At 40.4% G+C, this 21,681-nt stretch overlaps 1 protein-coding gene across 2 annotated transcripts; it reads left to right on the forward strand.

Moving 5' to 3' along the window:
- The first annotated feature begins 18,403 nt into the window (after positions 1–18,403).
- On the forward strand, positions 18,404–19,987 carry SFT2D3 (SFT2 domain containing 3). Of its 2 annotated transcripts, none has more exons than XM_036023717.1 (2): positions 18,404–19,647; positions 19,678–19,987. In XM_036023717.1, exon 1 carries the CDS (start codon positions 18,991–18,993, stop codon positions 19,630–19,632), a length of 642 nt encoding a protein of 213 aa, XP_035879610.1. In that variant the 5' UTR covers positions 18,404–18,990; the 3' UTR covers positions 19,633–19,647; positions 19,678–19,987. The 2 variants fall into 2 exon arrangements, with proteins under 2 accessions (XP_035879610.1, XP_035879611.1); XM_036023718.1 differs by having other exon boundaries at positions 18,404–19,641; positions 19,672–19,987.
- The last annotated feature ends 1,694 nt before the right edge of the window (positions 19,988–21,681 follow it).

Here is a 21,681-nt window from a genome sequence, read left to right on the forward strand (position 1 = left end):
CGTCTCTATGGTCAATTAATATTTGACAAAGGGGGCAAGAACATACAATGGAGTAAAAGTGGTCTCTTTAATAGATGGTACTGGAGAACTGGACTGGTACATGCAAAGAAATTAAACTAGATAACCAACTCATACCATACACCAAAATAAACTCAAGATGGATAAAAGAACTAAATGTAAGTCGTGATACCATAAAACTCCTAAGAGAAACATAGGCAGTAAAATTTCAGATATCTCACACAACAATATTTTTGCCAATATATCTCCTAGGTCAAGGGAAATAAAGTAAAAAAATAAATAAATAGGACTACATCAAATTAAAAAGCTTCTGCACAGCTAAAGAAAAATCAGAAAATGAAAAGGGAACTGACTATATGGGAAAATACATTTGCCAATGATACATCACACAAGAGTTTAATTTCCAAAATATATAAAGAACTCATACAACACCAGGAAGACAAATAATCCAATTAAGAAATGGACAAAGGACCTGAATAGTCACTTCTCCAAGGAGGACACACAGATCGCCCATAGACACATGAAAAGATGCTGAACATCACTAGCCATTGGAGAAATGCAAATTAAAACCACAGTACGATACCACTTCACACCAGTCAGAATGGCCATCATTTCAGAGCCAGGCCAGGTGCAGGAGGACATAGCTGAAAAGCAATGGCCAAAGCAGCCAGGGAAGTGGGGGAGATGCCACTTGGAAAACACCTCTGAAAAGCATGACTCTAAGGAAAAAGTCCCCCAGGGGTTAGAGGATTTGGTGAGTGGGCTACTACTTCCATAGGTCAAGTTGAAAGTGCTTAATAAAAGGCTTGCTCTAGCCCTTTTCCCCATGGGGAGGTGAGAGCTGGGAACTGCCTGATGGTATATGCTATATCCTACCATAGTGGGAAAGGAAGACACAGGCATCAGGAGACCCCCAATACCCTCACCTTCAATGCTGTGAATCCCCTGACACCCCAACACTTGGGCATGACTGGCACCTGACCCACGCTGGACAATGGATCTCTTCCCAGGACTTGTGGGTCTGATGCCTGCTAAAGCTTGAAGCCAGTCCCCGTCTGGCAGCTGACACTGATATACAAGGTACAAGCACTGCAGGTGGCCATGCTTCCCACTGTGTGAAGCAAGCCCATTTGCTACCACAGAGAACACAGAACAGGGGCCTTAGCACAAGGATTTAGTTTAAAAGCTAAGTAATACTAGTAACCTGAGCAATGTCCAGACTGCAAGTGGGAACAGAGGGGAGGGGCCACAGGGGAAGTGCTGCTTTGCCTGGATAACCAGTCTAGGTCAGACATTAGGACAGATTCCCACCCCTAAATCACCTCCACCCAGGGGGCAAGATGGGGAGGAGGAAGTCATTCCACGGAACATGTGCAAAGCTAGTGAGAGTGACTGGCTAAGGGAAAAGCCTCCCTACTCATTTGTTTGTTGCTGTTGTCAAATGACTTTTAATTGAAATATTTTCCTTTGTTGTTCTTACCTAGCTGGGCATTCCCCTGCACCACTGTTGATGTCATCAGTGATGTCATGAGGGTGGTGGTCATCAACATTGCAGCCCACAGACTGGGCAGTCCCCAGGATCTGTTTAATGACTCCAGAGAGTTCTCAAGCTAAAGATTGGTGCCACATCTATTGGGAAATGTTAACAATCTCATCAAAAGTGATATTTGCACTGCGCTTAATGTTTTCTTTTTCTTCTGTCTCATGGTCGTTCTTTAAGGGCTTTGATGATCAGGGCAGAGGCAGAAGGCAGCACCTCAATCTGGACTTGTCTGTTCTGAATGGTCAGTTTCACTATAATAGACCCTTCCAATCACCAGTTGCTTTGGTGATGTCATCACCAAACTTTTTTGGAGACAAACTAAGGGGTCCAATTTTCAGGGCCAGGACAGACATGACACCAACTTCCCCACTCACTTCCCCACAGGTGTACCTCAGGTATAGGACTTTGATCTCTTGAACTTAGGCAGCATGGTGGAGACTAGTGTTAAATAAGCCCAAATTCTGAATGACCCATGGAAGATCTTTGCACCTTTGCCTCCAACCAGAAAGCCAAAATTTTCGCCTCCTATGTACTTCTGATCTAGTGAAGACCTGTCAGTCTAGCCTGGAAAAAATGGGATTAGTTGGGGTGGAGGGCGGGGCAGACCCTCCAGAAGCCCATGGAAGTTTGAGCACCCAGCCAGACCCACAAGGGTAGTTGATATAAACCAAGAGATGGGAGAGGCATGCTCTGTCTTGGACCCACTGCCCAGGTGTACCGGCCAGTGCTTTGTAGGACTGCCAGGCCCTGGAAGCCACTTGGAGGTAGCAGCACCAGCCCCACATGAGCCCCCAGGGAAGAGCCTAAAGCTGTACTGCAACCTGGAACAAGCCACCTGGATGACTTGACTGTGCAGCAGCCACCTGCATAAAGGCAGAGATGTAGGATGTTTTTGTTTTTTTTTTTAATGGGAGGAATTCTGGGCACAGCCTTGGACTAGTCTGGTATAGGGTGGCTGGGTTTTCCTCTGGCTTTTCTGGAGATGGGTTTTCATCCAGAAGCTTGTCATCCTCTCACATTGTGCAGCTTTTGAGTAAAATACCCCTTTCCTTTTCTCACCAAACCTCTGCCTCCAGAATTTGCCTATATGGGTGGCAGTAGGTAGCTAAACCCTGCTTTCATCTGGTAATAACAACTTTCAGTGATCTCTGCCTTTACTTGACTCCTTTGCTGCTTTGTATCTCCATCCACGCCTTTGTCCACTGCAAATTGATGCTCAAATGGTGGTGAAGTAATTGTGTATTTCATTACCTTCAAATGTATTATACTACCAAGGAAATACATTTAATTTTTCTAAGTGTAAAGGGATAATCAGTGATGGGAGATGCTATTTTAGAGTGGCCAGAGAATTACACTGTGAATAGGAAAATTCAAAGATCTGAAGAGATCTGAAGAGATATGGATGAGCTATAAAGATATTTGGGGATGGGGTATGGGGAGAAACGTTCTAGGCTGTTAACAAGAAAAAAAAGGCAGACGTGGGCACAAGTTTAATATACCCAGAAATAACCCAGAGGTCACCATGTCTAGACTCGAATGAGGAAAGAATGATGGGAGTATGATGGAAAGGGTACCAGGAGTTGGCCCCGAGGAGTCACATAGACAATCTAAGGACATTGGCTTCTTATGTGTGATGGGAAGCATTAGACGATGTGACATGGCCTGACTTACCTGTAAAAGGATCCTTTTGCCGTGGCATGATGGCTCAGTTAGTTGGAGCATTGTCTTGTACACCAAAAGGCTGTGGGTTTGATCCCTGGTCAGGGCACATACGTAGGTTGCAGGTTTAATCCCTGGTTGGGGCTCATATGGGAAGCAACCAATTGATGTTTCTCTCTCACTTACTCTTTCTCTAAAATCAATAACCATATATATTTTTTAAAAAGTTTTAAAGGATCTTTCTGGCCATTGTGTGAATAGCTGAGAGGAAGGCATGAACCAAAACTGGCATCAAATTAGAATTCAGGTGGGTTTGGATACAGGTTAGCAGTGTAGGAAAACAATCTGGTGCTGGATGTATTTCCAAGGTAGAGTGGCAGGGCTTGCTGATGATATGTGATTTGCTGAGATGAGGAAGGAAGAGGGAATTAGCTAAAAATTTGTGGGAATGAGGAAGAGAAATTGGGAATCAAAAGTTTTGTTTTACTAGTCATTTTCAAGGCACCTATTAGCTAATAGCTATTAGCTTAGTTTACTATTCAGCAAACTAACTGAAGGATCTCCTGGAGGGTCTGCACATGGATGGTTCTGAATGACACAAGACTGGATGAGAGTTTAAGGAAATAGTTTTGTTGATCTAAAAATAAATAAAAAGCCATAGTAAGAGACAACAAGTATTTGAGTTTTTTAAAAAAATAACTATTTGGGAAGCACTGATTCAAGCAGAAACCCAAATAGTATTTGGATTAGAAGAGAAAGGCAAGAGAAATGAAGGGGGAAAAGAATAATTTTATCAATAGAAGGAAGACATTTTTATTTGTGCAGATAAGCTAACCTAGTGGTGCTAATTCTAAAGAAAGTTTTAAATTTTCAGTCCAGTAGTCATGATAACTGCTTTCTTGTTTTCCTTACAAATAGTTCTTCAGTACACAAGGTTGCTTTAGGCCCAGTGCAACGGTTATTTTGCCCTGTTTTAACACCCAAAGGTTTCTGAGGAGTAAGAAGTGCTAGGAAGTTCTCCCTGGGATGGCAGCTCCAGCTCCAATTTAAAACATCTCTGTTTAGCCCTGACTGCTGCAGCTTAGTTGACTGGGCATCATTCCACAAAGTGAAAGATTGCTGGTTTGATCGCTGACCTGGGGACATGCCTGGGTTGCAGGTTTGGTCCTCAGTCAGGGTATCTATGAGAACCACCAATCCATGTTTCTCCCTCCCTTCCCCTCTGTCTAAAAATAAATAAATAAATAAAAATTTTAAAAGTAAAAATAAAGTAGCCATATATATATATATATATGTGTGTGTGTGTGTGTGTGTGTGTTTATTTATTTTTTTTTACATTTTCCCCCTTTGATCAAGATCTTTCCTTGAAAATACTGCTGCTCAACCACTGGAAAGCAGTACTGATCAGGTGATCCTCCATTATCAAGATGATTTATTTTTGGAATGTCATTCCATTGCCAGTCTCATAGCCAGGAAGGCTCATTCATGGAGTGTCATGTCCCACAAGAAAAAGTAGATGTCTTTTCTCTTGGGAGCCTTAGCCAAATTTGAGCAACAAGTATATCAAACAGAGAAAGGCTTTACTGTCATGTTCCTTTAAGGACAAATACTTTCTGTAGTTTCTTGAGGTTTTTCATATGAAGTCTCACAGGCCTTAGTGATCATCTCAAAATGTTGAGCAACCATTATTAGTGTCTAATATTGAGCCACGTAAAATAAACATTTATAACAATAAAAGTTTCTATAATAAACAAAATGCTAAGTCTAAAATGAAGTACAGATCTGAACAGGAGACAATACCTGAAGGCAATCAGCTAAAGATATTAAAGAACTGCTTTTAATTATTTTGCTTGTGCCCAAATTTTATCTAGTTCCATTGCTATTTCATCAGAGGTGCTTTATCAAGTACAACGGGAGCTATTAACAACAGAACAAACCCCACCTTGTTCATCCAGGATGTAGTTAAGATTAATTCCATTGCCTAAATAAACTCACATTAAAGAAATTTAAAGATTTTTTTCTGGTTGGCGATTGCTTAGGCAGTAGCTCACAAAGTTTTATCTAAGGCTTCTGATAAGTTTCCAGTCATGTATGTATTCTTTGTAATACTTGCCCAAGGAAAAAGTATTCTTTCAAATCCAGTAACTTCACTGGGGTTGATATTGCCAACCACTGAACATCGTTGACTAGGTGTACAATCAGTTTCATACTTTGACCTATGAGGTTGTTTTAAAGTTGATGCCCAATGTTGAGAGAGGAAATAAGGAGGGAAAAAGGAAACAATAACTATTATACTGAATAATTAGCCTCTCATATCATTTGTGAGACAGAAAGACACTAAAGAAAGAAAAAAAGGGAAAATCAAGTTGTAGATTATACTGAGTTTCTAAATTCTGGAAGGACTAGTTAGGGAGGAAAAAATAAATGTTTCAATTCTGTTTACAAAGGCGTAAGTAACCAAATTGCTGTAGGGGTCATAAGTAGCTTAGGAGAAAAAAATTTTTCTTATATCTAGAAAACAAAGATCAAAGACCAGTAATATTTCATATAAAAGTAATAAAAATTGGAGATTCCAGGTTGGTGAACAGATGGAGGTGCTTGTACAGTGGCACACCTGGAGAGGCTATAGAAGTTCTATACCCCAGCCCCATACCTTGCCCTCTGCATCTCTTCTGTTTGGTGGTTCCTGACATAGATCCTTTTATAAAGAACCAGTAATCTTGTAAGTAAAGTTGCTTCCAAGCACAGTTGATGACACAAGCTTGCAACTGGCATCTGAAGTGGTGGTGGTACAACCACAGGACAAAGTCTTCAGACTAGCCACCTCCCTCAGGAACCTGGGGCTTGAACCAGGTCATACCCTATGGATGGGAGATGACAGCGAAACAGGATGGCCACAACAGCTTCATCAGGATTGAATGTTAGATCTTGGAAAGAATTTCATCTGGAGACTGACTTTTTAGCAGTCAAAAGGCCATTTGGGGAAAGACTGATTTTGAGGATGTCATAATAGCACCTGTACAACAGTATACAAGATGTGGAGGGAGGAGTGACTCTAAGTCAGTCAGCTGCAGGGAAGAACCCACAAAAGAATGACCCAACAACAACCAAAACCCAGTTACAACCAGAGAGCACACAAAAAAGGCATAAAGGGTGGTACAAGAGCATCAAGCTAAGGTGTTCAAGGAGACTACACCACTAAGTTCCACAGGTCTCCTACCAGAGAGGATCACAAAATAAAGACAGGGAGTCAAAGCAGATCAATCTAACATGCAGAAACAAATAAGAAGAGTCACCTAAAATGGGGACAAAAAGAAACAACCGCCAATCGAAAGGAGAGGAGGAATCCCTAGAAAGACTGCCAAATGAAACTGAGGCAACCAAACTATCAGACATTTAGTTCAAAATAATGGTTATAATGATGCTCAAGGAGTTCAGTGAGAACTTCAAAGAACTCCAAGGAAGCTGCAAGGTACTTACTGTGAACTACACTAGCACGAAACAGGACACAGAAAATGTCAATAAGAGCCAGGAGGAAATGAAAAATACAATATCGGAAATGAAGAGCACAGTGGAAGGAATTAAAATCAGGTTAGATGAAGCAGAGGATCAGATCAGCAACCTTGAAGACAAGGTAGAAAAAAATTTCCTGACAGGACAACAAAATGAAATAACGCAAAAAAGAATGGAAAAGGGTTAAGGAAGTTGGAGGACAACATGAAATACAACAATATCCATAAAATAGGGAGACCAGAAGGAGAAAAAAAGGAACAAGAAATAGGAAGCTTGTTTGAAAAAGTAGTAACAGAAAACTCCCCTAACTTTACAACAGTAAAGTCACGCAAGTCCAAGAATCACAGAGAGTCCCAATCAAGATGAACCCAAAGAGGCCCATTCCAAGACACATCAAAATTAAAATGGCAAAAATTCAAAGACAAGGAGAGAATCTTAAAGGCAACAAGGGAGAAACAGAAAGTAACATACAAGGGAGCACCAATAAGGCTAGCAGCTGATCTCTCAACAGAAACACTGCACACCAGAAGGGAATGGCAAGTAATATTCCAAGTAATGAAAAGCAAAGGCCTGCAACAAAGAATACTCTACCCAGTAAGGCTTTCATTTAAAATGGAAGGTGAAATAAGGAGTTTCCAAGACAAGAGAAGGCTAAAAGGATACACCTCCACCAAACTATCATTGCAAGATAGTATCTAAGGGGACTGCCTTAAGAAGATGAAGAGCTCTGGCTGATGTGGCTCAGTGTATTGAGTGCTGGCCTGTGAGCCACAGGATCGCTGGTTCAATTCCCACTACAGGCACATGCCTGGGTTGTGGACTAGGTCCCTAGTTGGGGATAAGTAAAGGGCAGCCAATTGATGTATCTCTCTCACACATCGATGTTTCTCTCCCTCTCTTTATCCCTCCCTTCCCTTCCCTTCTCTCTAAAAATAAAATTTTAAAAAAAGAAGATGAAGAAAGAGTGAGAGAGCAACACAGGTACAGAGAGGAAAAAATGGCAATGAATAAATACCTATTAATAATAACCTTAAATTATAATCCATTATAAATGGATTAAATACTCCAATCAAAAGACACGGGGTAGCTTAATGGATAAGAAAATATGACCCACATATATCCTATCTACAAGAGACCCACCTGAGAACAAAACACCTACAAAGACTGAAAGTGAAGGGTTGGAAAAAAATATTCCAAGCAAATGGACAGGAAAAAAAAAAAAAAGCTGGGGTAGCAATATTCACATCACACAAAATAGATTTCAAAACAAAGGGATAGAAAGAGACAGAGAAGGACACTTCACAAAACTCAAGGGAAGAATCCATCAAGAACACATAAACATTGTAAACATATATGCACCCAACATAGGAGCACCCAAATATATAAGGAGAATCTTGGAGGGCTTAAAGAATGATATACACAGCAACACATTTATAGTAGGGGATTTTAAAACCCCAGTGTCAACAATGGATTGATCCTCCAAACAAAGAATCAACAAGGATATTGTGGCACTGAACAACACTCTAGAACAAATGGATTAACCAATATATACAGAAGCTTTCACCCAAAAGAATCAAAATATACATTCTTTTCAAACACACACGGAACATTTTAAAAGCTAGACCACATGATAGGACAAAGCCTCAACAACTTCAAGAACATTGAAATCATATTCAGCATTTTCTCAGATCACAATGGCATTGAAACTAGAAACCAACCTCGAGGAAAAAAACTCAGAAAGGGTCAAATTTATGGAGACTGAATAACATGTTATTAAATACAATGAATGGGTAAACAATCAAGGAAGGAATCAAAAAGGTTCTGGAAACAAATGAAGATGAACATACACCAGCCCAAAATAGATGGGACAATGCAAAGGCAGTCATTCCTGCTCAGAACTACCTAAAAAAGACACAAAAACTTAAAATATACAACCTAACCCCACATCTACAAGAGGTGGAAAAACAACAAATGAAGCCAGGAACAAATAGAAGAAAGAACATAACCAAGATCAGAGCAAAATTAAACGACATAGAGGCCAAAAGAACAATTCAAAGGATGGATAAATCAGGAGCTGGTTCTTTAAAAAGATAAACAAAATTGACAACCCTTTAAGTACACTCATCAAGAAAAAAAAGAGAGGACCCAAATAAAAACAATCAGAAATGAAAGAGGAGAGATTACAACTGATACCACAAAAATACAAAGGATTATAATACAAAGCAATTGTATTACAAAGAAATACAAGGAAACTACTATGAAGAACTCCATGTGCCAAGAAATTTGAAAACCTAGGTGAAATGGATAAATTTCTAGAAATATGTAATCTTCCAAAACTCAATGAAGAAGAAGCAGAAAGCCTAAACAGACCAATGACAGCTGACAAAATTGAATCAGTAATCAAAAAACTCCCAACATAGAGAAGTCCTGGACCAGATGGTTTCTCAGGAGAATTTTACAAAAGAGTTAAGGAAGAGCTAAGCCCTATCCTTCACAGATTATTCAAAAAAAAAAAAAAAAGTGAAGAAAATGGAAGACTCTGAAACTCTTTTTATGAAGCCATCATCATCCTAATCCCAAGACCAGATAAAGACACAACAAAAAAAATTTCAGGCCAATATCACTGAAGAACATAGATGCTAAAATCTTCAACAAAATGTTGGCAAACTGCATCCAGCCATACATTAAAGAGATCATACACCATGATTAAGTGGGATTTATTCCAGGGATGGAAGGATGGTACAATATTCACAAATCAAAAAACATAATACATCACATAAGAAAATGAAAGACAGTATCACATGATCGTATCAATACATGCTGAAAAAGCACTTGATAAAATACAGAACCCGTTTATGATAAAAAAAAAAACACTCAGCAAACTGGGAGTAGAAGGGGCATTCCTCAACATAATAAAAGCCATATATGAGAAACCTACAGCCAACATCATACTCAACAGGCAAAAACTAAAAGCTTTTCCCCTAAGATCAAAAACAAGACAAAAGGTGTCTGCTTTCACTACTTCTATTCAACATGATATCAAAAGATCTAGCCACAGGAATCAGACAAGAAAAAGAAATTAAAGGCATCCAAATTGGAAAGGAAGAAACAAAACTGTCACTGTTTACAGATGACATGATAGTGTATGTAGAAAACCCTAGACTCCACCAAAAAATTATTTGACCTAATAAGTGAATTTGGCAAAACAGCCAGACACAAAGTCAATATTCAGAAATCAAATGCATTTTTGTACACCAACAATGAAATATCAGAAACAGAAATTAGAAAGACAAGTCCATTTACTATAGTGACAGGAAAAATAAAGTACCTAGGAATAAACTTAACCAAGGAGGTAAAATATCTATACTCAGAAAACTACAAAACAATGAATAAAGAAATTAAGGAAGATACAAATAAATGAAAGGATATACCATGTTCATGGATTGGAAGAATTAACATCATTAAAATGTCCATACTACCCAAAGCAATCTATAGATTCAATGTAATCCCTATTGAAATACCAATGACATATTTCACAGATATAGGGCAAATATTTCAAAAGTTTATATGGAACCAAAATGACCCTAAGTAGCTGCAGCAATCTTGAGAGAAAAGAACTATGGGAGACTGTTCTGTGTGGCGTGGGCCCAAACACGACCCACGCCCACGGATAGGTTCTCCTGTGGGGAATCAGCCTGCATTGTACCTAGGCTGCTTTGAGACTTGCTTTTTGCTAAAACTCCCTCGCACTGAATTGAGGCAGCAAGTGCCTACTGTAACTTCCTAAAGTCTGTGCTAAACCTCCCCAGTATGGAGTGTAACCAATTCAACCACTCTTCAATGCAACCCTTGCAACCCTTGGTCTGCCACATCCTTCTCTTTGAAGTAATTAGCAACATTCTTTCCTTTGTTTTTTGTAAAAGGTAACCACCTAAAGCTAACCTCTGCATAGTAAATGAGGACCATCATGTAATGTGCCCAAGAAAGCAATAAAAGCTTGTCAAGGCAAGAGTCGGGGCGCTCTCCTCTTCAGAGAGTGGCCATGCCATCCCTTTTCCTCCACAGGGCTCGGTAGTCTTTGAATTTGTCATGTCTCATCCACAATGTCATGGACCCCACAAGCCAGGGTTCGCATCAAGAACAAAGTAGGAAGAATCAATACATGATATCAAACTATACTACAAGTCCACTGCAATCAGAAAAGTCAGGTACTGACATAAGAACCGACACATAGGCCTGGTTAATCCACATTAACCAGGGTTAATCCACTCAATCAGTGGATTGAGTGCAGGCCTGTAAACCAAAGGGTCACCAGTTCAATTCCCAGTCAGGGCACATGCCTGGGTGGCAGGCCAGGTCCCCAGTGAGGGCCACGTGACAGGCAATCACACACTGCCGTTTCTCTCCTTTTCTTTTTCCCTCCTTTCCCCTCTCTCTAAAAATAAATAAATAAAACCCTTTTTAAAAAGGCCCCCCCCAAAAAAAGAAAAAGGGAAAAGAACCTGAAAAGAGACTTCTCCAAAGAGGATATACAGAGAACCCATGGGCATATGAGAGGACGCTCAACATCACTAACCATCAGAGAGATGCAAATTAAGGCCACAATGAGATACCACCTCACACCAGTCAGAATAGCCATCATTAACAAATCAACAAACTACTGCTGGTTAGGTTGTAGAGAAAAGGGAACCCTAGCACACTGTTGGTGAGAATGCAGACTCAAGTAGCCACTGTGGAAAACAGTATGGAACTTCCTCAAAAAACTAAAAATGGAACTGCCTTTTGACCCAGTGATTCCACTGCTGGGATAACACCCTAAGAATCCTGAACACCAATTCAAAAGAACCTATGCAACTCTACATTCATAGCAGCATTATTTATAATAACCAAGTACTAGAAACGTCCTTAGTGTCCATCAGTAAATGAGTGGATCAAAAAACTGTGGTACATTTACACAATGGAATACTATGCAGCAGAAAGAAAGAACTCCCACTCTTTGAAACAACATAGATGGAACTAGAGAGTATTACACTAAGTGAAAGACAGAGACAGAGATTTCTTTTGAAATATTCCAAGGAACTTGTTTTTGTTTTTAAATCATAGTTTTCAAAAAAATCTCAAAGGTTAAGAGAAAGTCTCTAATTTATGAATTTTGGGAAGATTGTTAAACACATCAAAAGACTTAAAATACTTGTCAAATAAGCTCTGGCTGAATAGCTCAGTTCATTAGAGTGTCATCCCAATATACCAAGGTTGTGGGTTTTATCCCCAGTCAGGGTACATACAAGAATCAACAAATGAGTGCATAAATAGGTAGAACAACAAACTGATCTCTCTCTAATCAATAAATTTTAAAAATTAAAAAAGTATTTAAAATATTTGGTCAAATAGAATCATAGGCCACTGTGAAACAATACTTAGGATTCTATTTTATCACGGTGAAAGTTAAAGACTTTGCAAGCAAATACAGAAAGTGAAATAGATGTAAGCAAAATTTAGCCTTTTACTATTAAGACTCAATTTACTTAAGAGATAAAGGCTGGTGATAATAACAAAGGATATAATTTTTAAAACATAAAATCTTTGCTTTCTATTTATAATCTCTTATTAAGGTCATACCAACACTACAGAAAAACTTTCTCCTTTGAGCAGAGAAATAACCAAACTCTAATTTTGTATCAGCCTATTTTTGATATTTAAATTCATTTATTAATTAATTTTATGGAAGAAACCTAAGTGCCCATCAGTAAATGAGTGGATCAAAAACTGGTACATTTACACAATGGAATACTATGCAGCAGAAAGAAAGGAGCTCCTAACCTTCACGACAGCATAGATGGATCTGGAGAGCATTACGCTGAGTGAAATTAGCCAGGTAGTGAAAGACAAATACCCTATGATCTCACCTATAAGTGGAACCTAATCAACAAAACAAACAAGCATGCAAAATATAACCAGAGATGTTGAAATAAATAACAAACTGACAGTACCCAGAGGGGAGGGGAAGGGGAATTATGGGGAGACAAAAGGAAGGGTCATCAAGGAACATGTTTAAAGGACACATGGACAAAGCCAAAGGTGGGGGGATCACAGGTGGGAGGTGAGGATGGGTGGCACAGGGAGAGTTGTGGGAGGAAAATGGAGACAACTGTACTTCAACAATAAAAAATTAATTTTAACCTTATTTAGCTGCCATCTCTATCTGTGTCTACTTCTTTTATTTGTTCTTAATAATTGTGTTTAGGTGACCAATAAAAGCTTTATGAAATGTTAGAGCAAGTCAGTCATCATTCTAAGTTATTTTTGCTCACAAATTTACAGTCCTTGGTAGAATAAAAGTATTATACTTAATACTGATCATTTCAAAGACATGCCTATTTTAATTAGCTTTAATATCACATTTTTTCAAAACCTGGAACATTTGGGTTAGTTTGTTACATTTTTTAATTTGTATAAGCACTTACTTTCTTTAAGCTTATTAAACTGAACTCTTTATAAACTAATTTTTACTATCCTCTGGAAGCATATAGTATATATAAATAATAAATACAATTATATGTAATATTAACTATATGTTACGTACACTATATATATTATTAACAGAACTATTAAAATACAACAACTCCCTTGTTCAGCTAGGATGTGTTGTTACACACACATGCTCAGACATACACACAGATACAACTAGAGACCTTTTTCAAAAAATTTCAACCATTATACAGGTACAGTAAAATAAAACCCCATTAATTTGTAACAGTTGGAATAAGTTAAGTTTATTCATTCAGATGGCTAATGCTTTTATTATTTTTAGAGGGCTTTTAGGATTTGTATTTGTTAATAACAAACAATTTTTAAGTAGGCTGTGGGAGGGTTGCTTAGATACGGAAAACTTTTTAGATGCTTGTGGTATTTTAAAATGTCTTATTTATTTGTAGATAGAGTGGAAGGGAAGGAGAAAGAGGAGAGAAACATCAGTGTATGGTAGCCTCTCATGCACCCCCAACTGGGGACCTGGCCTGCAACCCCAACATGTGCCCTGACTGGGAATCAAACCAGTGACCCTTTGGTTTGCAGGCCTGTGCTCAATCCACTGAGCTACACCAGCCAGGGTGACGGTGGTGTTTTTAAAAGGCTTGTCTTTCCCTTATTTTTCCTTTGGTTTGTTTAGTCTCAATAGTTGTGAGCTGTTTATATTTCTGATTGTCTGCAAGACAGATTGTGAATTGTTGAGGAGACTAAAAAATCTTATAAAACTTTCCATTTTGCCAAATTTCTGACCATAGTTACTAAAGACTGAAATATCTTGTCATGTTTCAGGAGGCATGACTGCAGCCTGTAAAGGCCTGGCAGGTTCATCAGATTTGAGCAGGCGGAAGAATATTCATGGAGCTGCTAGAATGTCTGACATGTCTTTATTCAAGGGTGGGCAATCCACATGCTGTGAGCCATGTGTCACCCTGCATGTCCCTGCGTGTCTCTGCATGTCACCTGTCCACCTTATATAGTAAATACAGACAAAGCTGGCAGGAAGCCAGAATACTGTATAATACAGTGTGATTCTGTGCATGCGAGCACACTCAATGTTACGGGAACCACTTATCAGACCCAGTCTCACAGCTTATCTTAGTTCCCCAGACATCTGGGTGAGGGAGCCAGACTGCCTCCATTTACCCTACAACCCACTCCTTCTGGGCTTTTCACCATACAATCTATTCAAGGATGTCTTCTGCAAGCACTCCCTGGCGAGGAGGGCAGAACCCTGCACCCATAAACCACAACAGCAGTACAGACTATAGTAACAAGCAGCTAAAACACAAGCACTGCCACCCAAGACAGCAAGAACCCACCACCATTAAGTGGTTAGAGATTCCCACCATTCCTGCAGGAGATCACCTGTCAGGCATTCCATGACACAGGTCTCAGAAGCTAATGCCTGTAAAGCTTCACTAACATTGTGATGGCCACCAGGAACATATAAACAACATTCAGCTCCTATTAGAGCACACTCCACCTTGGGACACAGTAAGCATATCTAAGACCATATGATTTTGCAAGGCTACTCTTCTTAATTGATATACTTCCTTATTTAACAGTCTTAAGGAATCCTGTGTAACATTCAGTGCATGAGCAGTGTGCAAAGCCAAAGTGGTTTTCTCAGTCTCAGTGATTACAGAAGCACCATGAGAAGAAAAAACAGGTAATGGGTAATACCACCAAGGAGTATGCTTTACCCAGTGTCTTGCTTTAAACATTTCCCAATTTGTTGGCCAGCATTCAAACCACAATGCTAATTCATTATAAGAGCATGACAATTAGGAGGGTGAAACAGAGGTTAACTACTTCTAAGGCTATTGGGCTATTCATGAGCTGGTGAATTTAAGGTGATTTAAGGCTCTCCTCTCTTGGAACATGAATAAAAACTTTATTCTCTACACTTTCTTCTCTTTGTGAATTCTTCCACAGCCCACTTCATGGACCATTTTAACAACTTCCTCATTCCTATCGTAATGCCTCAGATTCTTTCATATGTGTGTTGCCACCCTTCAAGGCCAGGCAGGTTCATGGTATTCGTGCAGATGGAAAAATATTCCTCGTGGAGCCGTTGGGATGTCTGACATGCCTTTATTCATGGGTGGGTGAGCCACACATGCTGCAAGCTGCATGTCTATCTGCATGTCTCATGTCATAGTCCCTGCTCCCCAGCATGGCACCCATTGTGGCACCTGTCCCATTGTGTATCTCTCATCATCTTCATCCCCAGCAGGGAGTCCCTACCTGTTTAAACACTAGAGGGGAACAAAGCTGGAACACTGCCAGAACATTACATAATTCTGTGCATGCAAGCTCACTTCATGTTATGGGACCCAGTCTCACTTCAGTTTGTCAGACCCAGTCTCAAGGCTGAGAACGCTAGTTATCAAGCCCCTCCAAAGGCTATAGGAACACTGCTCCTCTTAGTTACCCAGACACCTGGGCAAGGAAGCCAGACTCCCTCCACTTACCCTACATCATGCCTTCCAGGAAATCTTCCATAGGTGAAGGTTTTCTTTTGAGAGGGGGAAATTTTTTTTCTTTGGTAGAAAACTCCTGCGGGAGTACCCTCATGCTGGCATGGGACAATCTTCCTCAGAACAATTATCCACTACCCATTCATCCACCCTTGAGGGGAACAACCCCACCCCCACCCCGAGTATTTGACCTCAACCAAAAGAAGCAAAGTACAAACCTAAGTGGGCTTCATGAGCAGTCTGTGGAATAGAAACCAGATGACAACCAAGTCCAGGGCCCATGGCAGCCTGTCACTGCTCAGCCAAAAAGCAGAGACAAGGATTGGATTATAATTGCACATTTAATATCAGAGACTACCAGTATGAGAAGGTGGTGAGTTAAAACCCTAACGTTCACCTTACCTTGAGCTTTCAGAAGCAAGTTTATATAGAGGAAATGAGGGAATTTGGGAGGGGGAAATTCTAGGGGAAGCGCAGATATGCTGTTTCTCTTGGGAGGGGGTGCTGAAAAGGGAGATACACAGCTTCTTTCCAAGCTGGCTCCTTTGTTCTGGTGTTATCTCTCCATTGACATGAGAATTCCTCTTCCTCCCACCATGCTGCCTACCCCCTCCACCGTCCCCCAGGCCAGTGGTTTATGGCCAGGGAAGTTATGTATTCTCTGGTTAGAGAGGAGAGGTATAAACCATTTATTCTCAAGTGTCTTTGGTTAGAAGAGATAAGGGCTAGTTGCTTGTAAATTGCTCAAACTGTTTGGCTTTAATTTTGTCTATTTCCCCATCCCACTTGCCCAAGAATTTTCCTAGCTTCTTACTATCCTGTCTCAGAAGCAGTGAGCACAATAGCTCTGTAGGTATTACTGAACAGCAAGTGAGGTCCTGCTGCCCAGCTGCCACCCTCTAGGCAAAATTCTGAAGGCAGAGGTTTGGTGAAAAAAGGAAGGAGCCTATTCAAAAACTACACAATTTTAGAAATAACAGCTCCACATGCTACTAAGGCTGAAATCTTTTTAACTCTTAACTTCCAGCTTTAATCACTTAAGCCAATCAACAAAAGCTAAAGTCTTTACCTCTTGAGTTCCCCTATCATTCCACCTATTAGTTTTTAAATATCTTATTTCTATAAGGTTAGTTTACAAACTAAAACAACAGAAGATACAAAAGCTACACAATTTTGGAAGAATGGCAGGCTTCTGCCTCAGAGCCTGTCCCCTCTAGAACACCCAAAGAATAACCCTGCCATCTTCTGTCAGGCCAGCCCAATCATAGGCTGCCCCAGAGTTCTTTCTCCCATTTAAAATGCCACCCTTTGGGAAATGCAGGTAGCTACAGCACAATCATCCAGGGACCCTTGAGAAAGCAAGTCTCTGCCTTCCTTCTGTTTAAATCTTCCAGCACATAATTCCATGTGCACTGGAGGTGTTCAGCTTCTCAACTAATCCTGTCCTAGGCTGTTTAGCATTGCCTCAGCAACCTCCTCTTAAGCCCCTCCCCATTCCTCCTCAGTAACCTGATCATATCTCTCTGTATCATAGGTACTGTGCCCAGTCCCATGGGATGCCAGTACATGAAGCCAGTACATCCATCTCACAGCTATATAAATGATTAGGTAATATCATATGTACCACCATTCTACTCTCTCTCTCTGTGATTTGACCTAAGTACTTCACAAGTGGAATCATATAGTATTTGCCTTTTTGTGACTAGCCTATTTCTCTTAGTATCCTATGTCTTCAAGGTACATCCATGTTGTATGTCAGAATTAATTTCTTTTTTAACACTGAGTAATATCCCATTGTCTGTACAAACTACTAGTCATTCATCTGTGGATAAGACACTTGGGTTGATTATACCTTGTGGCTACCTTCAAGACCGTGCTTTAATTTTTTTCTTCTGTTTACTTTTTAAGTTATTTTTAGAAAGAAAGGAAGGGAGGGAGAAAGAGAAGGAGAGAAACATGTGAGAGAAACAATCAGTTGCCTCTCACACACCCCACAACTGAGGACTTGGCCTGCAACCCAGGCATGTGCCCCAACCAGGAATTGAACCAGCAACCTTTCATCTGACAGGCCGGCACTCAACCTACTGAGCCATAACAGCCAGGGCAAATTCTTTGAATATATGCCCAGAAGAATTACCAGGTCACATGGTAGTTATATCTTTAATTTTTTTGAGGAGTTGCCATACTGTTTTCCACAGCAGCTGTACCATCTTATACTCCTACCAATAGTGTATAAGCATTCCAATTTCTCCACATCTGATCAAAACTTTTTTCTTTATAGTAGCCATCTTAATGATTTTGCTCACAGTAAGTAATCAGCATGATCACTATTATTATCAAGTGAAGGATTTCAATCTAAAATGGAACCAGAGAATATGAAAAGGAGGCTTTCATACATGCTCCCTCAGGAAAACAAAACTTAAGAACTGAGAAAGTGATTTCCAGGAAAGGTCTGACCTACAGAGACCAAAAAGTACTTCCTACTGATGAACATTGTCAAGAAGCTCTCCCTGTACACAAGCCAATGAATTTTACTACTTAGCCTCCTGCTAGACTTCCCCCGCCTTTCCACTCCTTGCCAATAAATACAACTTACCCAAACTCTCAACAGATCTGCCTGCAGCTTGTTAAAATTTGCGTTTCCAGTCCTGCATGTCTTACCTTTAAAAAAATTACACTTACTGACATAATTGCAAGTTAGCATAGTTTTAGAAATACAACGACCTCATGTACTCTTGACCCAGTTTCCCCAATTGTAATGTCTTGTACAACTACATAGCACACAACCAGGTTACTTGACATCCATAAGGTCAAAATATAAGCAGTACAGGAGCACCTCTATGATTGCTAGATGATATGCTGCCCAAATCACAAATGATTTAATAAAGCCAATTATATCTTCAAATTTATATTAGAAAAATAAAGATACCAATAGTTTCATCAAGAGTCCCTCACCTATCCTTTTATAGCCACACCAACCCCCACCCCCAACTAAATGTGCTGACGTGATTTACTCAGACCGCAACAACAATCACGCCAAGGAACAAGATCCAGCGCTGGGAGAGTAAATGCAGACGGACAGGCCAGGCCTCCTGCCCAGGGTGTATAAAGACACCTGAGTCTGCCCGGGGCTAACTACAGCCTTCCACGCGGGCTGCAGGCCCCACCCCTTGCGCCACAACCGAACTACAGCGGTGAACAGCTACCGTCACCACAGAACCGGAAGTGAAATGCAGCTCTCGGCCTAAGATGGCGGGTATCCACCGCGAACTGCAGGACTACTTGGCGCAGGGGAAAGCGGGCGGACAGGCAGCCACAGAGCCGCTGCTCATCGCGGAAAAGGCAGAGGAAACCGAGGCGGGAGACGGGACAGTAGGGGCGTGGCTGGCCCTGCGCTGGAAGTGGGCGCGGAGCACCACGGGGCCGGAGACGGGCCTCACTTGTCTGCCCAAAGTGACGCGCGCGCAGCGGCTGGCGGCGAGCGGCGTGTGTCTGCTACTGGCCACGCTCTGCTTCGGCCTGGCCGCGTGCTACGTGCCCGTGCTGCTGCTGCGCGCCCGCAAGTTCGGAATACTCTGGTCGCTAGGCTCCGCGTTAGCCCTGGCTGGAGGAACGATGCTGCGGGGCGGGACAGCGTACAAGTGTCTACTGAGTTGCGAGGAGGCGCCCTCAAGGGCTGTGATGTTCTACGTGGCTGCGCTGGGCGCTACGCTGTACGCGGCGCTGGGCTTACGCAGTACGTTCCTCACGGCACTAGGCGCCTGCGCACAGGTGGCCGCGCTGTTGGCTGCCTTGATTGACCTGCTTCCTCGAGGCGCCGGCACCGCACTTCGCTTACTGCTGGGGCGGATGTGCTCCAGTAGCGGCCTTGCCAAAACGCTACCAGTTTGAGAATCCAGCGCCAGCGCCCTGGAGCCGAGGACCGCAGCTGCCAGCTCCCAGACCACGCAGGCAGAGACCGCCTTCACCGTGCCAGCCAATCTGTAGACACGGAGCGGCAGATAAGAGCAGTTTCGAAAGATCAATTTCAGCTTTTTCTTCTACACTCGGTAGCTTGTGCTCTGAAAATGAGACTTGGTCATTGAGTTGGTGATTTGCTATAAAACATGAATTGCTTATGCATTAACTATGGTTAATGTAAGACACAGTAAATGTAAGCTCTCAGTATTAAAAAAATGCCACTAATTAGCTGCCCTTGTGACCCTTCTTAGATTTTTCTTTTACCTTATATTAAAAATATAGTGGTAGGTTTTAGTTTGTATCAGCTTTTCTTTGGTTGTTGAAAATTATTTTCAATGTGAGGTGAATCCATAATAGTACCGCTTTAAACAAAATTTAACCATCTGACTTTTTGTAAGTATTTTAGTTAAAAAGGCTTTACCTCGTTTTTTTTCTATTAGCGAAATCGTAAATATTGTTGTGCCTTATAAAGTTAGAGGAAAATTGTAATAATGAAAGTGATGGACCTAAAAATCTTTATTGATAGCAAAAACAGGTGATAGACCTTAAAAGGACATGTTCTGCCCCAAGAATCACTGTATCTAGTAAGGTGCAGAGAGATTCCTGGATAGAACTGTGGTGACAGACCCCTGGGGGAAAGAATTCTACATCCAGAGTTCCCATGTTTGATGGAAACCAGTCTAATTCAAAATTCTTAATTTTACTACCTGCTTTTAAACTAACTTGTAAGCCAATCCTAATAAAATGTAAGATGCTTTTCATATCTAATTGCCAAATTTCCTTTTAGATTCAGCACTTATGACTTGATTGCACACCCTAATTTATTGCCACAAAGTATGGGCTGAATATTCTCATGAGTCCATAACACTTTGTGTTGTCACTAGTTATATATTAACTAGAATTTAAAATCTATTTAGAATTTTAAAATTGTTTTATTTGTTCTCAGTTCACATCAAAATTACTTGAAGAGCCAAACCTCAGATCTGTTCAATCACCCACTGTCAGCTAAGTTTGAGAACCACTTTTCTGTAATTGGACAGAATTGGACTACACAATTTGAAAATTGTTCTCTGGGGCTGGAGTCCAGTATTGCCTAAATAGTATGTCAGGCAGCAGTAGAGCACTGCCTCTTCATTCAGCCTCAAAATTTATTAGGTCCTGATGGGTACTACAGTGACCAACATCCACGGGAGGCTTACAGGCTACTTCATGCACCCACCTCCCATAGTGTTCTTTAAAAATATTGCCTTCTTCCTGGACCAATAAATATGGTTACTGCTCTCAAAAGGAAAAACCAAGAGGGTGTTTGTAAAAGCAAATGCCGTTTTCAGGGAGTGATTTATTTAACTGTAAAGTCTTGTCAGTTGGCTGCTTTCTACCCCCTAGTTAAATCTCTTAATTCTAAATTTCTTTAGAACTTTCACAACTGAAGATTTTATCATTTTAGCATTTTTATGTTGATGTTACTTCTAAAAATTGTATTCCCAACATTTTCTCAAGAATTCAACATTGGAAATCTAGCTTTTATAAAATCCAAAGCACAACATATTTTGACAGTGATGTTTTAAAATGTGTATCTCTTAAGTATTTCATAAATATATAATGTAGAGATTTCAGTTTTTTCTAAATGAATTCATATTCAAAATGTGATAGTTATCTGCTTACTGAGGTACTGTGTTTTAAAGTCAAATCCTAAAATGTTAAGATGATAAAGTTTCTTACCAAATAAATCTCATAAAGGAGCCTAATTTTGATCAGGGTTTGGTCTCTGAATCCCTTTTCAGCTTCAGAATTAATGACATGTTCTTTTTAAGATATATCAGTTGAGGGCTAATAAAGAACATCCACACACCTAAAGCAATGTTGAGCTTCCTAATCGTGTTTACAGAGGTGCTAATAATTAAGATGTCTTTCATTTCAAAATAAAGTGAAAATTATTCTTTGTAGTTTATAGGCTCTAATACCCGAAAAGCAACATGA

This window comes from Phyllostomus discolor, chromosome 4 (assembly GCF_004126475.2).
Source record: "Phyllostomus discolor isolate MPI-MPIP mPhyDis1 chromosome 4, mPhyDis1.pri.v3, whole genome shotgun sequence".
NCBI classification, from domain to species: Eukaryota; Metazoa; Chordata; class Mammalia; order Chiroptera; family Phyllostomidae; genus Phyllostomus; species Phyllostomus discolor.